Source organism: Apteryx mantelli, chromosome 3 (assembly GCF_036417845.1).
Source record: "Apteryx mantelli isolate bAptMan1 chromosome 3, bAptMan1.hap1, whole genome shotgun sequence".
In the NCBI taxonomy this organism is placed as follows: domain Eukaryota; kingdom Metazoa; phylum Chordata; class Aves; order Apterygiformes; family Apterygidae; genus Apteryx; species Apteryx mantelli.
The window spans coordinates 51,528,347-51,551,259 of NC_089980.1; the positions used below are offsets into that span (position 1 = coordinate 51,528,347).

General features: G+C 36.0%; 1 protein-coding gene across 1 annotated transcript in view; it reads right to left on the reverse strand.

Annotated features, from left to right (window-relative positions):
• Nucleotides 1-22,913, reverse strand: part of FMN2 (formin 2) — a 173,744-nt gene that overhangs the window by 76,848 nt on the left and 73,983 nt on the right. Inside the window, exon 8 of the mRNA XM_067294571.1 lies at nt 2,762-2,823. Coding sequence (XP_067150672.1) covers nt 2,762-2,823 — 62 coding nt within the window. The remainder of the gene's footprint in view (nt 1-2,761; nt 2,824-22,913) is intronic.

Consider the following 22,913-nt stretch of genomic DNA (forward strand, 5'->3'; position numbering starts at 1 on the left):
CCTATCTATATCAATACATAGCAGATTGCCAACAGATATTTAAACAACTTTATGAAGAAAACTACATAATCTTATGCAAGAACTATGTGACTGTAGCAGATAGTGCTGCAGTATCCAAGTCTCTCTCTCTAACTGTAATATCAGTTAATATTATCTAATAAACTATTGAGGGCTTGGGTCTTTGGTGGGGTATGGGTTTCTTCATTTATAAAAAGTCACTAAGATGTAGACAGTAACTATGTGGTTTAACAAGACTAATTCCTCAGTAAACAGGAATTGAGCCCTCAGGATTGTGGCTTTTGAAATTAGGGTGTGTTTAGATTTGGAGACTGCCCAAATTTCATTCACATTTAAGAAGGGAAAGAACCATGACAGACACATGCAATCAGGAAAAATGATTACATTCTGACAGAAGACTGTAAAACAAATGCTCCCATATGTTCCATAGAGATCAAATAGAAAGGCTGAGGACTAGTATAGTAATATTTAAATATCTAGCAAAAAATCATGACCCAATAAATAAATGCTAAGAACTAAAAATTGAGTTAATGGCTAGAAAGTAGGGGAGTGAGGCAGCAAAGCTATCCACATTAAGCAATGCAGAATGAGGTTGAGAAATAAGGAAGGAGTCAACATGCCAATTCTCTGGTACCACCCGCTACTTACATTTTTTTATTGAACAGCATTGTGAAGCTACCAAGGGATGCCAAAGGCCTGGAGTGCAAGGTCTGATGCATACTGACCAAATACCACCCCACCCAAAAGAAAAGGCAACAAGAGAAGAGATTGAAAGCAAAAACAAGAAAAAAAAAAGTAATGATTTCTTTCAAGTCACACTTTTACCAAATGGAGGGACCAAGATTAAAATCCAGGTACCCTGAGGATGCTCTCCCAAAATGAAGAAGGTTTTTTTGCTTTCTTGTGACCAAGCAAATATAGCAGCAAAGTTGTGCTGATATGCCTTCCATTCCAAACTAAGTAATATATTGCAGTCATTCAAACACTTCTAGCCTTGCCTGAGATTAACATATATTATTTTCTTCATCAGGACAATATTTCCTAGACATTTTCTGTAATTAGTGAAAGTAAGAACACAAGGAACAATAGCACTCATTTCAGTGAACTGCAAGGTAATCCATTATACTAGAATTCAGAAGTCTATAAGAGACAAGATGGAGAAAGTATTTGAAAAGTTTCCTATTAGCACAAACGTCATTCAGCCACACAGGAGGACTACATTTTTAACTAAAAAAAAAAAAAAAGTTCTAACGCAATATGAAAGAGTATGATGATCATAAAGGACATAAAGGACATTTTTATGATCATAAAAATGATCATAAGGACAGTATCTACTCTGAACTTCTCAGTACACAATCTCTCACACACATGCATGTGTAATATATAAAATGACTTAAATATTTTACATTCCACATGTGTGGAATGGAATATAGCTGTGCTATGTAAGGAGTAAGTTAAAAATAATGCAAAATAAAAATCACACAGGCCCATACAGAAGTTCTATGGCATAAAGATGAGAAATGTTTAAAACATAAAGATTTGAGGTAGTTAGGATCAGTCTGCTAGTTGGCCATTATCTTCCTGAACAGTGTTGAGTGAGTTTTGTTGAGGACGAAATGAGTAGTTCTTATTAGATAATCACAAGCTTTTTGGTATTTTCTGTAAAGAGGACTCAGTCTTACAATCCCTCTTCATACTCCAAGGTGGATTATTTCTGAGAAATTTCATAAACCAATAAATCATTCCAGAGTTGGCCATAAAAAGATACAGTCCAAAAACCAAAGATCTGAAAGGTGTAAAAGTGATGAATATATTATCAAAATGACAACATGAGGGAAATAAAAAACCCAGTAAGACAACATACACTAGCCTTCAATGCCATTCTGTTCCTCACAGTTTTATGTTTCAGATTTTCAGACTCTTTGAAGGGTAAATATAAAGCCTTTTTGCTTTCCTTGGAGATACCTAGCTCCATGTATTCAGGCACTGTGCTCTGAGGGGGAATGATGCTCACTGGCCTCAGCTGGAGGCAGAAACATGCTTCTGACATACACTTTGAGTTTTGTAAGTGACTGACTTTGTGGAGAACATGCCTTAGTATATACCTTAGAGTTCTTGATTATGGATACCTAGTAGTCAGACGCTCTCTGATGCACCTGAGGTTTACGAAGTCCCTAGCTTACTATACTATCTTTTATTACATTAAGCTAGAATAAGCCTTTTCCTTTCAAAAAGTTAAAATTATTTTGGATGAGGCCCTGAAATAGTAGCAATTAAAAGCTTTAGTTCCACAAATGGAATGATTACTCTTATTAAAACTAATGCTTTTTATCGAGCAGCATTATTATATTAGTGAGGCTACCAACGGAAGCCAAAGGCCTGGAGCGCACGATCTGATACATATTGACCAAAGACTGCCCCACCCAGAAAGAAAAGGCAAAAAAGAGGAGAGACTGAGAGCAAAACTAATCTCTGTTAAGTCATTTAGAAGTTGATTAGGTTACTTATATCACAATGTATGCACTTTTCACATAGATTCTGTGTCTTGTAAAATAAAACATGGTATATAAAGTGCACAATGGCAACTAATACAGTTCAGTTGCTTATCATTATTTTCATTGCTTTGGGCACTTCAGAATAGGACACATTCTTCAGCTTTGTCACTGTTACTGATGCAAACCAAAATACCTTCACGTGGAGCTACAGTATTCCTACATTATGTAGACTTCCTCTGATTACTCACATTCTCATAGAGGGCTTGAAGGGTCTCTAGGTCAACCACAGAGTTGTCCAAGTTCACAACAGCTATGAAAAAGACAAAAGTAAAAAAAGAATTAGTTGTCAAGATGATAATGCAGCTGTGAAAGAAAGACTGAGCACAATACCCAGCAACAGTTTGTATGACCTACTGGTCATACAGCTTAAGGGTTTTAACTTTATTAATGCCTTGAATAGTGCCGTTCCTAAGACTGTGACTAGAAACCTGGTAGAGCCAGGTGTCAAGTGTTAAAGAATTCACCTCCCTCCCCCCAAACACACACACACGATCCCACGAGCATGGCCAAAGCCAGAGATCAGAGATAAGCTTTACATTAGACTTTCACGGTCCGAGTGAAAGCATTATAAAAATTTGTAAATCTGCACCACAGCCACACACACGCACACACACAACAAAGCTCATTCCTGTCACTGGCTGGCTTCAGTCTTAAACTGATTAATCCGTAAGTCAGCCAGTTAACTTCAAGACACCTGACAAGGGTCAAGTCTTCTATGCACTAAGCCGACAGGTTTAGTACAGATACAAAATATGCCTTTCCTGTTCCCAACCAGTTCTGGCACCACACACATACTGTATTTTTTCAGTGTCAAAAGCTGGTTCTACAGCACAGAGAGAGTGGTTTCCACCTAACTAACCTTGAGGGAAAAAAAAAAAAATACAGGGGGTGTAACTGGTAGGAACACAACCCTGCCTCCCCACTAATATTAGGAACATTTCATGAAACACAGGAAATGTTTATGCAAACTGATGAAGAATTATTCTCATTTAATACAAAACTAGAATTATTTAAAAAAATAGTAGTCTAGTTGTCAGTCTTCCTTTCATATATTTTTTTACAAGCACATTGACAATTTCCTTTAACAGCTGGATAAATCTAGTTTTTGTCATCCAGGTTTTGAATCTTGAAAGAAATTTAGAATGCTGCATTAAGAAATATGTGGTAGTTATAAATATTTTCACCACACTTTACCAGTTTTCCCCATTTTACTCTTCATTAAATGTCATCCTTTTTTGTGATGGGGGGTGTGAGCATGCACATACGTGTGTGTGTGTGTGTGCATGCGTTTGTGTACACATGTGCTAGCTAGAATAACCCATAGATAAGATTAATCTAGAAATTGCATTGTTGATTACTGATAGAAACCCAGTGCTGGGTTACTTTATCTCCTATAAATCCATGTACTTAACTGTCACAGAGAAATTCTGTGTATACACCTAAAGATTACAGACAATATAATTCAAGCTCATTTGTTTCTGATTGCTTTAAAGCATTCAGAGATACCACTCTGAGTCTGGGACTCATCACATTTCCTCTTTCCAGGCCTGAGGCATAGTTTTACTTACTGTATAAGAACATTATAAACAAAGAAGTGTTGATCTTGATTAAACTAAGCAGGATACACTATCAGCAGGGCAAGAAACTAAATTTTAGGCCTGAAATCAAAAACAATTAGGAAAATACAGAATTTCCTGAAATAATAATAATAAAAATATTTTTCTGTTTTTCCCTTACTCCAGAGCAAGGGAATCTGAAAGATAATGGCAATGTAGCAGTTAACAGTTTAGGAAGCAGCAAGTTTGGTTTTATTTTGGGGGAGGGGGTCTGTGCAAAAATCTGCTACTAATTATTTGGTATATTTTAACTTTTTTTTTGTTGCTCTGTGAGTGCAATAATTGTTATAACAGAAACTTAAAGATACCTTCTCAGTAAGGTATGCTAATATATGCTGTATTTGATAATCCCTTGCTCAATAGGACTACCTGCAGGCTTAAAATATGCTAAATTTACTTTGTGGAACTGGAAACTAAAATCAACATATAAAGAAAAATTGGGTCTAGATTGGTGTGCGTTCTCTTCTTTAAGACGACATATACATCAAAGCATATATAACATTATTAAAAACAGGCTATATTATGAAACTCAATTTGTATTATCCCTACATTTCAGCATTTTAATGTGATGCAATGATTTTATATATGAACACAATCACCACAATCGCAACCCTTCAGCTCTTTATTTTGACTTACTGGCTGTCTTCGCCATGCTCCCAACTCCCCCCTCTTCCAGAGACTGTCTACCCCTGCACTAAGAAATACGGCATAAGTTTCTGTTCTGACTTTTGCTCAATGTTAAGATCACCCATGGATTACTTAGGGAGCAATGGAACACTTTTGTTTAAATGCTTGCACGAGATAAGAGAATGCCTGGCAAACACAATGGTGCCAGGTCTGTGTACTTTCAACAAAACAGGTATGCAGAAGAGTGTACATACTTCAGGGAGCTGCTTAAAACAAATCAGCCTGAGACAAGGACTTAAAGAAATTAGATCTTAGTATATATGTTTCGAGATTCAAAAATATATATATATATGTATTTTTTTCTATGCAGAGATGTGTACGTTCATAAATAACACTAACATCCCACTAGGATTTTTTAGCATTCACTGTAGGGAATTTTCCTGGGAAATCAGGAGTTGAAAAAAAAAATCGTAAGTCATGATAAATTCTCTCCCTTGGCAATACTGCAACACTGCGATGTAGAATATGATGGTTGGTGAAATAAATCACCACTGTTACATATTTATATTCCATTATGCAGGCAATTTGAACTGATAAAAACAATAATGTTTTCTTATGCAGCCAAGCTAATTAGCTAAACATACACACAAACACCCCCATCAGCATGACTACACAAAACAGACAAATATCTAACCAAAGGATTCCATACGTACTGGCAAAATAATGATGAAAAATATAGACAGACATTAATTTCCTCTCAAGAAAATATTCTGAGCTATGCTGAAGTTCCAGTGTACTTGGAGGCAAACATCTGGAGAGGAGCTTATTATAGTCTAGCAGTCAATGGATGTTTTCATCCATATCACTATTTTAAAAAGAAATTTTTTTGTTTCACAGTTGACTGACACTTCCTGGTCTTAACTACCATGAAGTGGTGTCTTTAATAGCCAGCACGTCACCCAGGCTTTCTGATACATTCACAACACGGCAGCCAAGAATGTCTATTGCCTTTTACCCTAATGGAAAGAACATCTTTTAGTCACAGACTCAAGCATTTAGTTTTTACCTTCAAGACCTCATAGGTCTGCTATTTTCTATTATCTTGCAGGCCTATTGCCACTGCTGCCAATAAAGCCAGAAAGCCAGCACCAGTTTCAAGCCCTAAATATTGTAAAATTGTCCCATGTACATATATAGAGTTACAGGTATACATACACATATATGTACATAGGTATACCTCAGATTTGAACCAAACATATCCAAATCCACACACAAATATGCACAGATTTAAAATAAAAGAAACCACAAACTAACAACCTGATTTTTCTTAATCACTGGTGAACATATGTTTATAGGATATCCACCCATTACAAAGAGGGTTTGAAGAGCAATTGCAAAGAGTTGTTTGAGACTATAAAGGTCAAAGGGAGGAGAAGAGCAGATTTCAGCAGACTTGTAGCTAAAATAAAGCCTCACTGCATATTTACAAGAACTTCTTGTCTTATTTAAGCTTTTTCTGATATTCTCATTGTTTTTGCCACAATCTACATGGAAATTAAAATTAGTATCTTTGGGGAAGACATGATATCTTTTTATGCAATTGCAGAAGAATGTAGAAATTTTAGCAAAGTCAAAGATTTTCCAATTCAATTCTATATTTCTACAATATATACTGAATCAGAAACTAAATTTTTCAAATTGACAATAACAAAACCAACGAGATACTAGTCTGAAAGTGGAAGGACAACAAAGCATTCAAATACACACAGAAGGAAAAAGACTTACTATTCCTATTAATATCAATTAATCTGCAAGTCTGGATGGGCACCTTAGAGGATACTTCAGCTGACAGGATAGTACTGCTGCTAAAAGAAGTAAGCTTATTGTGGAGGACACCAGTATATTCAAAGGGATGCTTGAAATCTGAGAACAGAGGTACCTTCTCCCAAATCCACAGAAACTAATTTAGAACACAGGTACAGTTAAGAAAACCAACACAATGAACAACCACGCACATGCCTTCAGCAGAAAACAGTATGTAACCAAGCCACCAATGAGATGAAATTCTTTGCCAGCTGAAGAACAAATACATGAGAAAACACCAGCAGGTAGCTGGAGGATGCACAGTGACTATAAAAGGAAATAGCCATTTTATTTTTATTTTTAATTATAAGCTACACAGACAGATCATTACAGTTGACTGTTCATTTAAGGAGTACATCAGCTACCAGATACCACTGAAATGAAAATGATAGGCAGTATAGACATAGCAAACCAACATTTGTCTCAGGCTATGAATTTAAGTCCACCAGTACTAACACTAACATAAACTGCCAGAGAAGAGACTATTTATTATGGCTAGTCAACACTTGGAAGTTCTATTCTGTTTGCAAGTCCAACATCTTGGAAATTCCCTTTAAAATGAAGAGGTCAAAATTTAAAATTTCCCACCAAGTAGAACCTCAGGAAGAACAAAAAGAATTATCATCCCAAATCTTTAAATTCAACTTGTTTGTCATAGTTGTTTGTCAACTCTCATCAGCACAAGCTCCCTTACACAAGGGAGGTTTTCAGAAGCCTGGTATTTTTCAGTACAAACCCTGGTCCTCCTGTGTCTTCCCTTTTTTCCCAGGGCAGACTTCAAATTACTATCCATTTCTCTAGCCTTTCCAAGTACACTTCCTAAGCTTTTGTGTCTTAGGACTCCATCCAGAAGTGAGTGTCCTCTTCTTGAGGTCTCCCAGAAGCACTACTGTCTCTCCAAACTGACTGAGAACATTTCCAAATCCCACTTGACTGATAAGAGATTACAGTTTAACTCCTCAGGGACAAGCAGTAGCTGAAGCAAAACCACCTCAATTTTGCAAAAGGATTTCTGAAGCAGTCCTGCTGTACTCAGATCCATGCTTTTATAAAGGGGGGGGGGGGGAGATGGACAACTCCCTCCCCCAAGATCTTCATGCTGATTTCCACCACAATTGCCTTCCTACTCCATGACTCTCCAGAAACTAACTGGTATCAAAGAGGCCACTGCTTTCTTCCTCCCGCACATCTCCGCCTCTTAGCTTTCACATCTGCTCCCTTTCTCCAGAAGAGCCACTAGGAGCACTTTCTTTCCAAAGCTTCAAATCCCCTATGTCAAATGGCAGCAACAGTCACTTCAACAGATCACAGAGGCAGACTGGTTTTTCTGCATTGAATGAAAAACTTCCCATGTGTACAGTAGAGAATCATGTTTAATCAGTCAGTTGCATGTGTGGCCCAGATGTGGGGGTTTCCACAGTTCTGCCAGCATGCGACTCATAGCGTGTAAGACTACAGGATACTGAGAACTTACAACTTCTATGGTACCTTTCCTCACTCCCATCCTCAGATAATTCTGGTCCATATATTAATATTAACCATAAATTAATTAAACCATCTCTCCCCCCAGAATATTACTCCAAGTTGAAAAGTGAAAGAAACAGAAAAGGCATCAACTGACCTTACAACAAAAATGGACTTGTTGTTATTCACAATCTGTATCTATATCATATAGAAATTGTAAGTTGTACATAAACAGATTCTCCAAATCAGTACATTGTTTTGAGGCAGAACCATAGCACTAAATGTCATTCGACCTTCTAAAACATTTTCAGTAACAGTGCATCAAATTTTCAGGTACAATTTTATTCATTTTTGAATGTTCTAAAAATGATATCTGAAAAAAAGGTAAATCTTTGACCTGCTCATTACATATCACATGAGTAAACAATGAGTAGTTAAGAAGTATCACATTGTATCATTTTCTTTATTCTAATGGGATTTTTGAGTTAATTAAAAAATAGCTGCTCAAAGACTAAAGCATAGGTAGTCAACTTCAAACGGTCAAAACCAACATCATTAGAAAACTAATGTACTGGCAAAACCTTAAGCAATAGAAAATTTAGAGACAACAAGAAAAGGGACACAAGTCAATATATAGCCTGTTCAACATATAAAATGTTTCTGAGCTACAAGTTAGAGAAAAGGATCAAGTAAACTTGTTTCTTTGTTTAACTGAATAGGGAATGGAAGTCCTCTTTGACAGTCAACTTTGGAATACAAGAGCACTACACTTTGTCCATGTTGAGAATTTTGTCTGTGTATTGCTTGCATTTACAATCTCATCAGGTTGCCTGGAGTGACGGACAGATTGTTTAATTCAGAAGTAGAACAGAACCATCTTCCTCAATGCTCTTAACAAAAGAGACAAGAAAGCCTTAGAAGAAGGCCAGAGTGCAGTGCCTTCCATTGCTGCTATAAAAATTACAGCATGATGTAGTATCAAGCTACTTGAAAAATAAACCCAGTTAAACCCAACTAAATGTTAAGATTTAAAATCTGCTAAATGCCAAGATTTGCATTTAAATCTTTACATTGGTTACATAAGACGCAGCATCAAAAATTGCTGTCTGTCACTGTGCTTTTTCCATGCAAAATTGTCTGTGTCATACATCTAACATGGGCCTACTGCAAAAGATCATGTTTTCCTCTGAGATGTTTCCAACAACTTGACAACTAGTGTTACTCTGTTGTGATTCTTCTTCAGCACAAATAATGGAAATACAAATCTCCTAATGCTGAAGATTAAATCCCAAATGAGTTTCTGTGAAAGAAATGTTATATTTATATAAACACGGAAAACACAGTAGTGAAACTAAACAACACTGTGCTAATGGGAGCTGCAGTAAAACACAAGGAATGTGATTATAATTTTTAAAGCTTCTGAGAAAAGAAGCAAAATAAAAGAATCTTTAGCAGAGGCACATGTACCTGCACAACTTGCAGAAAAAAACATTAATAACAGGCAGGTAGGTGATGGCTAGCTACACGGGGCAGAGTTAGCCTAAATGAAAACATTTTCACATTACTACCTACCTGCTTGCCCTAGATAAACATATCACCAAGGTACCTATTAGCAAATACTCTAATCTTCTCAGGATGAAAACTTCAAGTGCACATAGCACAATGGAGATTGGATCTTCAACACAAGTACATAAGGCATGGAAATCAGAGGCAAGAAACAGCACTTAGAACTGCATGCGTGCAGTTTTACTATGGCAGTAATTTGCCTTGATCTAAAGTCTGTGTAAGAAACCAGAACAGCGTAGAAAATTTCCAAGCAGAAGTCAGGGACTAAACTTAGCTGTTGCTTCAGATTGTTTTAAAAGAACTTATAATTTTTAAATACCTTCGAGAACATGCACTCACTTATGTTTCTGCGAAGCAATAAAATAAGAATCAAACAAGAATATGCATTTTCAAAATTTGGGGTAACAGAAATAGGAGATCTCATGAAGAAAGTGATGTTTAGTATCACTTTTTTTGCATTGTTTCTTCTGTTATGAACGCCATTCAATATTTTTAGACATTTGTCTTTAGCATTTCTATTCACAAATGTTGTTACAAAGATATAGTCATAACATTGTATCAATAGAGCTTTTTTTACATACATATAAATATAACATAATATATAACTGGATTATATATAACTATATATAGTTAATATAAACAGTTACATTACATACATTTTAAACAATTGCTTATATAATGTTAAGGACAGCAGTTACCGATTATGTGAAGTCTAACTTTGTACACCTATACAGTTTGTTTATAAAATGTGTGCAAGTTCAGTTCTTAAAGAACAAATATATTTTGTTTGACTCAGTATGTCGCCTTCTTGTCTAGGCAGGAAAAAAAAATGGAGACCAATGCTGTAATCCTTTCAGAATAAAATGTTTAAATACAAACATGATTGCCATTGTAGACTGTTTAATTTAGAGAGATTGTATTTCAGTTCTGTTTTTGAGAGGTTTGCTGATTTGACTATAGAGAGTACTTCAGTGCTTATCTTAATTGTTTAGATAAGATTTGTTTGAATTTGGCAGGTGAAAAAAGCATGGATGCAGGATATAGGAAGATTGAGAAAAGACTGGCAATTTGCCAGATTATGCTTATTTTAAATTATAGTGCATAGAGGAGCAGTATCAAAGAACCTGCCAGAATCTGGTCTTTGGGGAGTGAATTTGAAGCACAAGACTGCCTGGAAGGATTCAAGATTTTGAACAAACTGGGAAAGGATTGTCATGACAACTCCCAAAACACTATTTAAGGCATAGCACAATATACAAATGCAAATGATATAAGACAAACTTAATAAGGTATTTTTTGAAATTACTGTTTTATGCTTATAATATGGTTTTATTATTTTCTAGACAAACTTCCTGTCCCTTAAAAATATTTGTATAACTGCTTCAAGAACAAGCTTTCTCTATAAAATTAATCATTGGCATATGAATATATTTTACATGTAGGAAACCCTGTTACAGTAAATAAAATTGCTGCTATAAAGAAACAATGCTAATTGCTATTTATTTCAGTATCAGCTTGTACCAGGTTTTTGTACTTTCTGGTTAAGGTAGTATATTGTGCCATAAGCATTCTGTTTAGAGGATATCTAAAGGAAACTTGTAAAACCTATTAACTATACCACTCTTGGTGGAAAGACTACTAGAACATGATATCTGAGGAATATATTTCTGGGACATTTACATGACAGGATATATTTACAGGGTGTGCATTATAAAGTCAAACTGCACAGACAGATCAGCTGCAAGGCACACATGCAGTAGGTATGACATTGTGCATTAATGTGTCTTCAGGCAGGTATGACTTATAGCTTTGTATTTGTGAGTAAAGTGAAATAAAGTTTGGGTTTCTTGTGTGTTAGTGTTTCACTTTTCTTTTAGATGCACATATGTTTTAATGCTTTTTCATTCCTATTTCAGTGACATTACATCAGTGAGTTCCACAGACTAATTGTGGTACTAGCATACTAGCTCACTAGATGGTGTAACTGTGATGGTCAAAGGATGTACGCAAATCAAACTTTGCAGATCAAGGTAGTATCTCTTATTGAGTATAGCTGGAAGAAGTTAGCAAGTTTTGGAGCACAAGAAAGTCTTCAGGCCTCAAACTAATTCAGACTTTTAATGATGTATTTTCTTTCAGAATCTGAATTTGCTGACTTTTGGTTTAATTTCATCTTATCTATTTGCGTTAGAGTAGCTCAAAGTAAACAAAGCAATGGCTTACTCTGAGAAGTCCAGCCCATAAACAAAGAGATGATCTGCTGCTTTCATGATCCAAAAAGTTTATTCTAAATGAATCAAGACAAACAAAATGCAGGAGGAGGAAGAGATTTACTCAGAATCACCAAGTAGGTCAAAGGCAAATATGAAACATAGCTTTACTGTAACTCAAAGTCAAGAATAAATTTAGGTTTAAATTATCCCAACTCCTAGAATAATCATCTCTTGCTTATTCTAACATCATAATCATTAGAAGCACACTTTTTTCATATGGGGGTGTCTGAACTACGTTGTTTTACCTTGTGATCCTGAGTATCTCTGAAGAGTCCCGATCTTTTCATGTTCCTCATATATTCCAGTCTTTCATCACTCTTACAATCCACCACGGAACCACTTGCCTTTTTACTATTATTTTTGTTTGAGGTGAAGTGACAAGAATTCATCCCCCATAACAGAGGCAAGAGTATGCCCCTGTTTTATAGTTACACAGCATTCTACATATTCATTTGATAAAGTGAGCAGGGTCGATACCAAAAAGATTTTCCTAAGAAATGTATTCACGTTCTCTACTTTAAACACCTAATTTACGAGCTTAGCTTCTGTGCTCTGAATTTACCCACATTTAGCATATAATTAATAGAGAGCAGTCCAGGTGTGTCCACATGGCAATTAAGAATACTTGCATAAAATAATTTAAGTGTCAACACTAAATGAGTTGAAAACTGCTTAACTCATGGATCTGAAAATTGAATGGCTCATGAAACTTTACCAGAAAGAAAAGTATCCTAAGTTTCCATATGAATTTGCTCTCAGCTTACTGCAACTAAATATCTTTACCAATACTGAAAAGATATTAAAAACGGTTATTAATCCTCACTGAAGTCTATGTAGTAATGTTAATGGGAGAGCTACTCTTTCCTCAGCAGACTTAAACTCACCCAAAGAATTGTCTTGATTACACTGTTAATAATCATGATCAATCACTAATTGAACATGTGCCATCTCTCAAGGAGAGTCTAGAAATCAGAACAATCCTTGAACTAGAGGTATAGCTAGTGCAATATCACAGAAACCAACAAAAGAAAGATCAGAATAACCTGAGGTCTCAAGAACTTGCCTTACTGCTAAATTGCTTAATCTATTTAGCTTATACAGAGGAAAGTTAAGAGGCAACATGATTACAGTTTATGAGTACCTGCATCAGATGATGTTTGAAAGTAGATGGCTCTGTAATTTAGCAGATCAAAACCAGAAAAGAATGTCTGTAAGTTAACCTTAAAAATTCACAATGGAAAGAATATTTTAAGTGTTAGAAATGAGGGAAATTAACCTTTAGAACAACATTTCAAGGGATACATTGACTTTTCCATCACTTAAAGTATTTGTATGAAATCCTAGACTCACCAAAGTCAATGGCAAAACTATCAGGGACTTCAAAGAAAGCAAAAGGTTGAAGGGTCAGAATTTCAGCTGGAACTCAAGCTCATTTATATTGCTAAAATGCTCATATTTATACAGACTGATGGCTTGAGCCAGAAATTAGGGGGCAGCATTATGTGACTTGCCTTATTCAGTAGCCAGACGAAATGAATGCTCTAACTCCAAAAATCTAGAGTTGAGCTATGCTTGATATTTTGATATTTTTGCTAGTCTCTAGGGAGATCTCTACTGTCTTCTCTAACACCAACAAGCCTAAACCATTTATATAATCTGTACAGAACATTGCTATCCTTTAACAATTTACAATATAATTAACTGAAAGTTCTTTTTAGCTTTGCAGACATCCAAAGTCATTTACATGCAGAAATAAGCCTTCCTTGCTTACGGTTCAAGCTATCCAGATGTGTGTGATGATATTAGGATATTATTAGTATTATACTAATAACTAATATACTAATAATTAGTAATTCTTTTAGATGCACATATGCTTTAATGCTTTTCCATTGCTATTTCAATGACATTACATCAGTGAGTTCCACAGACTAATCCTGGCACTAGCATACTAGTACACTAGATGGTGTAACTGTGATGGTCAAAGGATTAAATTACTAATGAACTAGTAATTATATTAATATAGTAATAATTATACTAATAATTAGTAATATACTAATAGTACTATATCAGTAGAGCTGGTTAGAAAATACTACATGGAAGCTTATAATGATTCAGGGAACGGGTAGAGCAAGACCCCATTTACCTATATATGGCTGTATTGGCAACCCTTGCAATCACAAGTCCAAATATAAATATTCTTGCTCAAGAATTATAACACAAACATTTGAGAGATTTCTTTAAAAAAGCAAACTTTCATTTCCCTCTGTCAGATGACAGTATCTCACTAAAATTAAATTATATACTCAATTTCTTCTCCAAATCTAACAAAAATTTTATTCTTGGCACAGCAGAGAGCAGTTTAGATGTAGCCTGGTATTCTGCACGTCTGTCCAGTCTGAAGTCTGGGTAAACCCTGCAGACTTCATCATATTAACACACATTAAGCCTTTCACCAAATATTCTGAAGTTAGAGCATTAAAGAGCTACAGATGCTAACAAAATGATGTAATGATCTTGTGATATTTAGTGCATGTTCTAAGTATGGTGGGATTATGGAAATAATACAGTAAGATTTTTGGCTAGGTAAATGACAGATGACACAGCTTTACTAATTCAAATCACAATCCTGTGATAACGGAGGGCAGAAGGATGCATATTTATGGTTTAAGGTCCATCACTTTTTACGCTCCGAAATGTTTCTCAAAAAGCTGGTGTTAATAGCTCAAGGAAATAAGGATGGGGACTGAAACAAAACCAAAAGCCTAAATACATGGATAACCAAAATATATTCATTCTTAAAAAATCCAAAAAACAAACAAAAAATGTGATTTGGACTCACCTATGTATATTTACTTCAGTAGCATGACTGGATTTGGCCTACTGTGAACTTTGAGAGTGAGATTACAAAAGGCCCTCGATATTACTTCAGTTGTATTAAGCTTCTAGGTAGCTAAAGCAATTTCAGCTTCACTAAAAACAGAAAACACATTATACTTAAATAGAATCCAACATATATTGCATGGGGAGGTTTCCTGTGGAATCACAGAACAAGGGAAATGACCTTCTCATGTCTACAGATCATCATAGCACAGGAGAAAGAAGAGGAAAAAGATAAGAGAAGAGAAATTCAGATGCATCATAAAGAGACAGATACAGAAACACTGACACTCTGGCTCTGGCATGAGAAAAAGCTTGCTTTCAAACTGAATGCTTCATCATTTTTACAGGAGAAAGATTTTCTCACATCTAACCACAGTCTCCCTTGCTGCAAATTAAGCCCATAGCTTCTTCCTCTGTCTACCATGGCTACAGCAAACAAACCACTCCCCAATCCTTGCCGCATCCCTTCCCTTCCTTCCACGTGGAGCTTTTGAAAAGAGTATATTGACCAGGTGAGAAGCACACGGAGAAGCAGCGCCTCAGCCAAATCTGGAAAGCAACACGAAACCACGAGCTGGCGAAGGCCCTGACACGGGCGCCGCGGCGCTCGGGGAAGCGAGGAGCGGAGCCCAGGGCAGCCCCTGCGGGGCCTGCAGCGGCTGCGGGGACCGGGCCCGGCCCGGCCCCGGCCCGGCCCCGGCCCCGGCCCGGCCCGGGGGCAGCGCGGTGCGCGGCTGCCCTCTGCTGCGGGGACTGCGGAGCCGGGAGCTCGGGGCTCGGGGTTAGGAAGGCCTGAACGCAGGGGACCCTCCTCAGCTACAGCCCGGGGGAACGGTGCGCAGCGGGGCGCACCGTCTGGCAGCGGCATGGCTAAAAATTCTGCGGTGGGGAGGAGGGAAAACCGGGGATGAAACAAAGATGATGAGTGAGAAGAAAACAAAAAGTCCCATATAACTTACTTATTTCTTGAGCTCTGCTTAAGTCAAGGCTGCGTATGTGATAGGTCTCTACATTGTTGCCAGACTCCTAATATTTGCAGTAGGTAAATTTATAGTAACTGGTTGATTTAATGGCCATTCCAAAAGCGGTAGAAAGAAGACAGTCAGTGCCTGTCAGCATGCTAAAACATGGTGCCATCACTGGTTACTGCCGAAGAGTGGCAATGGGTATTAAAGAAAGTATGAGTCAGTTAAGATAAAAACAATAAATTGCAACAGCTCTTCCACAATCCCTACTGAGGGAGTTTATGCCGAAATAGAAAAAACACAGTTCGTACCCCATTACAGATCATACAACCAACATGTTGATAATGACAATGAAGACATAAGGTAACACACATTACAATCATAACAACCCAAGGTTTTAACCTGTTAAATGTGTTTTTGAGACAATATGCAGATTCTAAGACTTAGGATATTGTAAGCACTACTTCTCAAAGCACCTGGGCAGAAATATCAAAAGAGAAGCAACCCTTGATCTACTTTCAAATAGTGCACAAGTCATTCGAAGAGACCATAATGGTCTTAAATGCAATCTGTATTGGAAAGAGAAAAGATTTTAAAAAACACCACCATAAAATTTAACTTCACAAGGAGGAATTACATAAAAATGAGAAGCCAGTCAATAGAATAAAAAGCTTGCAGTTGGCAAGGAAGCTTACAGACACCATATCGGAGGTTCAGAGAAAAAAAATTGTATCAAGAAAGAATTTCAAAAGCACATCGTCTTTTCCTAAGCTTTCCACATACCCAACGTCCCTACACCTCAAAACCACATACATGGTTAAAAAAAAAAAAAAAAGCATAGGAGACTCCTGTGAGTAAAAGATACTCTTCAAGGAGTGGAAATCACAGCCAAAGAAAACAGAAAAGAAAAAAAAAACCTCGTGTAAGTTCAATGTAAAGCCTTTATTGGACAAGATGAGAAAGGACTAAAAACAACTTGCCAAAAACATAAAGCTAAAAATCATTTTCAAGCACATCAGATGTAGGAAGCCTGACAGGAAACCATTGGGCACACAGATAATCTAGCTTTAAATATAACACAAAAGAAAGAGAATCAGAAAAATTAAACAAATTATTTGCCTTAGGATTCACTACTACAGAAATGGTCAAAGAGGTTCTCATACCAGATCTATACTTCTCCAGTGATGTGTTTTAGGCACTGTCTCAAACTGAACAAGCTTTAGAACACACAAATGCAACTTTTAAGAGGATTTTAGAAATGATGATGGAAATTACACACCAGTCAGTCTGACTTCTGTGCCTGGAAAATTTCTACGTATTATACAGAAGAACAGCTTTTTAAAAAATACAGATAAATGTGATGTCATGAAAGAGAGAGATAGAATATCATTTTGTAGTTGATACTCATGTGCAACAAATTGGCTAAAACTCCTCTATTGGAGTCAAAGGCATGGATAAGAGTGATCAGAGTGGTGCTGGATTTACAAAAGGGTCCTTACAATCCTTATCTAAGATTTAAGAAAAAAAAAATTATGCTGTCGTGGAGTAGGAGCAAAGGTCTACTTTGGTTAAAAATAACAACTGTTTAAAAAAAATAGGAAATCAACTATACAATAAGTGGTCAGTTTTCAAAGCACAGGGGCGTAGCTGAGGAGTCTTACTTGGTTCTTTGCTGCTTCCTATGCTGTTTAATGAATATAAGGCGATAATGTTTGCAAATAATAAAAGCTAGCCAGTTTAAAGCTGCCTGCAAACATTTGCAAAAAGATCTCTCAAATACTCAATATTAATACATGCAAAGTAAGGTACATGGAAAAAAAGAACCCAACCTATACATACACAGCAATGGATACAAAATGAGCAACCCGCTGCCAGAAAAGATACTTTTTCATGGTGCTTTGAAAATACAAACTCAATAATTAGCAGTAGTTAAAAGGAAAACAATGTCAGTAATAATAAGTAAAAAAATGGAGAATGAAACAGAAGATATCAAGATACCATGGCATAGGCATATGATGTACAAAAATCTTGAAAATGCAGCTCTAGTCACCTCATTTGAAACAAGAGGCAAGACAACTATGGACAGTAGATTGCTGACAAGGACAATCAAAAGAATAGACTCTGTATATGAAAGTCCAAACAAACTTTTCATTTTGTAAAGAACACTACTGCAAAAAGATAAAATAGAGATCTATAAAGTTAGGTAAAGAGTGGGCAATGCCACTCACCCTCTTTTTATACTTCTTTCTTGCTATCCACACAGGAGATCAGGTACTACGCTAGCTGGATCTTCTTTTGACCAAGTATAGCATATAGTTTTAATAGGATCCCTTAAATGAGGAATGATAAGAAAAAAAAAAAAGAGTAAAACTAAAGTGATATATTGAATGTGAAAAAACTATGGATTTGCTTTCCAAATTTTACTAAATTTTCATGTTGATTATTTTGGATTTACATTAGATTTTAACTGCTATACACACATAAAGGCATTCATTTTCTTGTATATCTAAAAGAGTGTGTGCAAATGCATTTACATCTAACATATACAAACAAATCACAAAATGAATTGTGGCAAGCATCTTTTGCTTCAAAACCTTTCAACTTAATAAAAAGGGAAGATGTGTGACTGCAGCCATTTGAAGGTCTTTAATTAATTAACAAACTGTTCTTAATTTTAGTAATGCTAAAATCTCTGCAGTTCAGCAATGATGTTAAGTGTGGCTGCTGAAATATATTCCTCCTGTGGAAAGGAGACGAGATGCTCTTAAACCCCTCCCCCCCCCCCCCCAATTTCTGCATGTTACTAATGCTTACAGCAAGCTTTTTGTTACTGCTTTCATACTTTGGATTTCCTAATCATCCATCTTATCAGTACCTACACAGTACAAAAATAAGAAACAATAGCACTGAAGTTTTCTTCTGAGACAGCACAACTTTCCTAAAACTTTTCTCTCAAAGTTTCAAAGTTAATCGGACTTCCAAGAAAAAAAAGTTCAACTGAAACATCAGACAAACAATGCAGTTACAGCTCTTACATTTCTTACAAAACTTCTCTATTAAATTACATTCACATGTTCTTTACAACAACAAAATTCTTTAATTACCCAAACTATCCAATGTGGCAGCAATTAGTCACTGCTGATTCAAATATTGTGAAAAAACTCAATATAATTTTCCTCAATCAAAAATCCCTAATTTCTTAAAAAAGTATTTTGCATTACACCAAATTTATTTTTATCTCTAGAAAAGTTATTTTTAATTGTAAATTTCAAAAGGATATGTCAAATAAAACATACAGTCCCCTTTTTGGTGATAGTGAAGGACAGAAATATTGACATCTTGAAGTGTCCCATGAATGCTTAAAAGAAACAATACCAGAGGTTATATTTTCCCTTAACAATTGCTGCTTTACTTTATTGGCCTCTGGTCACTGTGAACTAACATTCAGGAAATGCCACAGGATAGAAAGTGGACTTGAAGTGTACTTTCAGTATTCAGGATTGGCTTCATCCACAGCTCAGGAGTTTATGCCGCCTTCACAACAAGTCCCCCCCTCCCTGTCACCAGGGGCCTTAGCTGTCCTTCCTCTCTCCCTGCTCCCAGGACCAGTGGCCGGATGAGGACTCTGGAATTGCTTTAGCTACTTGGCACAGAAGGCAGTAGGGCATAGTAATAGCATCAATGCAACAGAAACATCTATGGCAACACACACAACCAACGTCAGCATGTTACACACTAACTCCCAGACTTGTTTTGCAAGTTATTTTGCATATGCCATTGCTTCCCTTATCAATAATTTCACAATAGGTGCATGTAAAATAATTAACAGCAAATAAAAGGTGACGTCAGCAATCTAATAGCAGGCCTAATATAATAAAGACAGTAGCAGAAAGCTGGGCAGAACTAGGGGAAGAGGAGCAAGGATTACCATGTGAAGATCTGGGCAAGCGCTCGTGCACAGTATAGAGGAAAATGCCAAACAACAAATCTTTTCTTGGTGGCATCTTGGAAGAATCTAGATATATGTTGAAAAAGCTATCAGAGGGGAGACCAAAGCCATAGTCTTACAGGTTTTTAGGTGCTTATAATACACTATTTGATAAAGAAATATACTATTTGATAAAGAAAAGGGATGTTTAAAAAAAATCTTCTAAATTAATTCTCAATTAATAAACCAGAATAGCAAGTTTCAAACTTTGTGATTAACCGGCACTGATTATAATTTCATGGATCATTCTTTTAATATAAATATTTTATAATCTTTTAATATAAATATATTTTAATATAAATACAGACTTGCCACCTGATATATATTAAAAAAAAGTTCTAGATATCTACTTCCATCCAGGATTTTTTATTCTATCTATAACTTAGAGAGAAGAGAATTTTGGTCAGCTAGTTTGTCTTCCAATATAACAATGTCCAAAGAACTTGATCCACTCACTTTTTGTTTCATTCTCATGACTTGTTTAAAGAATAACATACATTTTAGAAGATATTCATTCTCGACTTAAATATTTAAATATTATGAGTTTCAAATGATTATGCTGATACACATAAATCATTACTAGGTGGTCAGACCACGAACCTTCTTTGGGATGAACTAAGCATGAGCCTTTTCAATCTCACCATAAAAGTGCTTTTTTCCAGATCTTGAATCATTCTTTCCTGAAAGCTTTCCAATTCCAATATCTTAGGCCTGTGACCATCAAGACTACATGATGCTTCAATGAGAGTGAAAAATTCCTGCACAGAACATTTAAATGGCATTTACAGCATAAAGGAGATGTTTTTCCTCTTCCCCAACAGCAAAATCATTCAGCCAACCTTTGACAAAGTCTCTTCTAGCCCATCATTTCTAAGTTTCAGTGTGAGCAGTAAGTAAGGCAATGAAACAGATATTTTTCCATGTTTCTCGGTCACGAATAGCCACATATTAAAGAATAAACATTTATTTTGCCCACTAATAGTGAAAACATTTTCACTTCCTGTACAGCAGTCTTTTCTATTCAGGACACAGCACATTTCTGTCGTGCAAAGTTATACTTCTGTTAGGAGAGCAAGGTCTACCACAAACATAATTTTCAGTCAAATAATCTCAAATCCAGATAAAAAGGTTGGGCTTTATCAGTTGTTAGATGAACCTGTTTGCCTCTCCATAACTACTTTTCCTATTACGTTCTTTGCTGTAATATTCTTTCTTAGTATCACTGACCAACAGGGGTCGAGGACTGTAATAAAAATCACCTGTGTCTTCCCCTTGCCCTGCCCAATTATCAGGTTGGGACAAGTAGCATTATCAAATTCTGTACAATTCAGTGCCTCACAGAGGGGAAAAAATGACTATTATTAGATTAGATGTGAAAAAGGGGGTTTAAAAGTCATCAGAGGCCGAAATCTCCAAACTAGTCCCGACAGCCACAAGATGCTACACAAAGCCTTAGAGAAATATGCACTTGGATAGTTACAGTATTACAGCCATACCAGTGGTAACAAAGGGCCTGAAATGATAAACCCTGTTAAGGGAAACTTACTGAAAAGATTACAGACAAGTTCAAAAGATAGAGAATTGCAAACATGTTTTTTGCCAGACTTCTACTCTTAACATTTACAAGAGACATGCTCAGACTAAGATGATTTTGGTCAACAAAAGATTCATTTCTGTTTTGGAAATACTGTATATAAACCTATGTTGTACGATATTTATCTGCATGAAATATTAAATTTATTTTTCTTCTGGCTGCCATCTTCTAGGCTTTTTTTCCCCTGTTCTTCCCCCTCACATAGAAAAGATTTTTTGATGTGGTTACTGCACTTGTTAATAACCATAAAAGCTTAAAAAATAAAGAGGATACACTGTATCTTTATAACATCAGTTGATGCCTTCCATCCATCTAGTAGCTAGAAATTGGAAGTGGACAAATTTAGAGCAGTAAGAAGGCAGATTCATTTTTTATTTATTTCTTCATCGGTGAAGAGCCAGCTAGCCACTGAAACATTTATTGAAGTTAATCACTGGAAAATACTATTTATTTAAATAAATAAAATTCAGTTTTTTTTCCCCCTCTTTTTATTTTGTCTAAGAGACATATTTGAGCTTACTTAAGAGCTGATTCAGGAAGCCCTATGATCTGTCTATTTTGGAGGTCAGACTTAACGATCATAACTCCCCTGACTTAATAATCTGTGTATTGCTGTTGTCCCCAAGTGACTGGGAAAGGAACCAATCACTATATTCTCTGCAGCATAGCTACAATTTCAAACAATCATTATATTTCATGTGATGAAAGACAACTTTATTAGAAGGAGATATTTATTAGACATGCAGGCTCATACTTAATGTGGAATTATATATTAATATACAGGGTGTTCATCACTGATTACTAAATGCTGGCAACAGGAACCTTGATGAATCTCCAATTTAGACACAAGCTGTATCTGTGAAGTTTTGTAAAAACAACAAACAAAACAAAAAAAAAAACCAAAATTCCCCAAAAGGTAAGCTAATGTTAAAATCAAAGTCTTCTGTCTTGAAAGAAAATCTAAGCTATAAAGGAAAAAAAAAAACATAAGAAGTGTTTGGTCTTTCTCAGGCTTTGGCTGTATCATGCAGCCAGATGCAGCTATATTGCCACTGGAAATATAATACTGATAGGATGAATGATGGATATTACTGGTATAGTGGAAGTGAAAAAGCAAGCAAAACACCTGGATAAATTGTTTCACGTAGCTGATAAATGATTGTAAGGAATAGGCATCAGTAAGAGTTTGTGTGAAACCAGAGAAACCCTGAGAAGAGGGCTTATTTTTTACTGAAACAACTAATAACATAGAAAAATGGCACTAGGATTAAAGAGAACAACATTTCTTAAAATTCTAGCCTAGACTGGATAAAAGAGTTGAAAGTTCTGTTAGCAATTAGAATCTACTAAAGCCCCCCATAACAACAAAAAAACAACCTACCCTTCTTTAAAGCACTACTAGAAAGATCTACTAGGGTTCAGTAAAAATATGTTCTGCTTATTAAAAACTCCTTCTACCCCGTAAAAATATTTAAACAGTAATCAGGATATGGGAGTTTGTCTT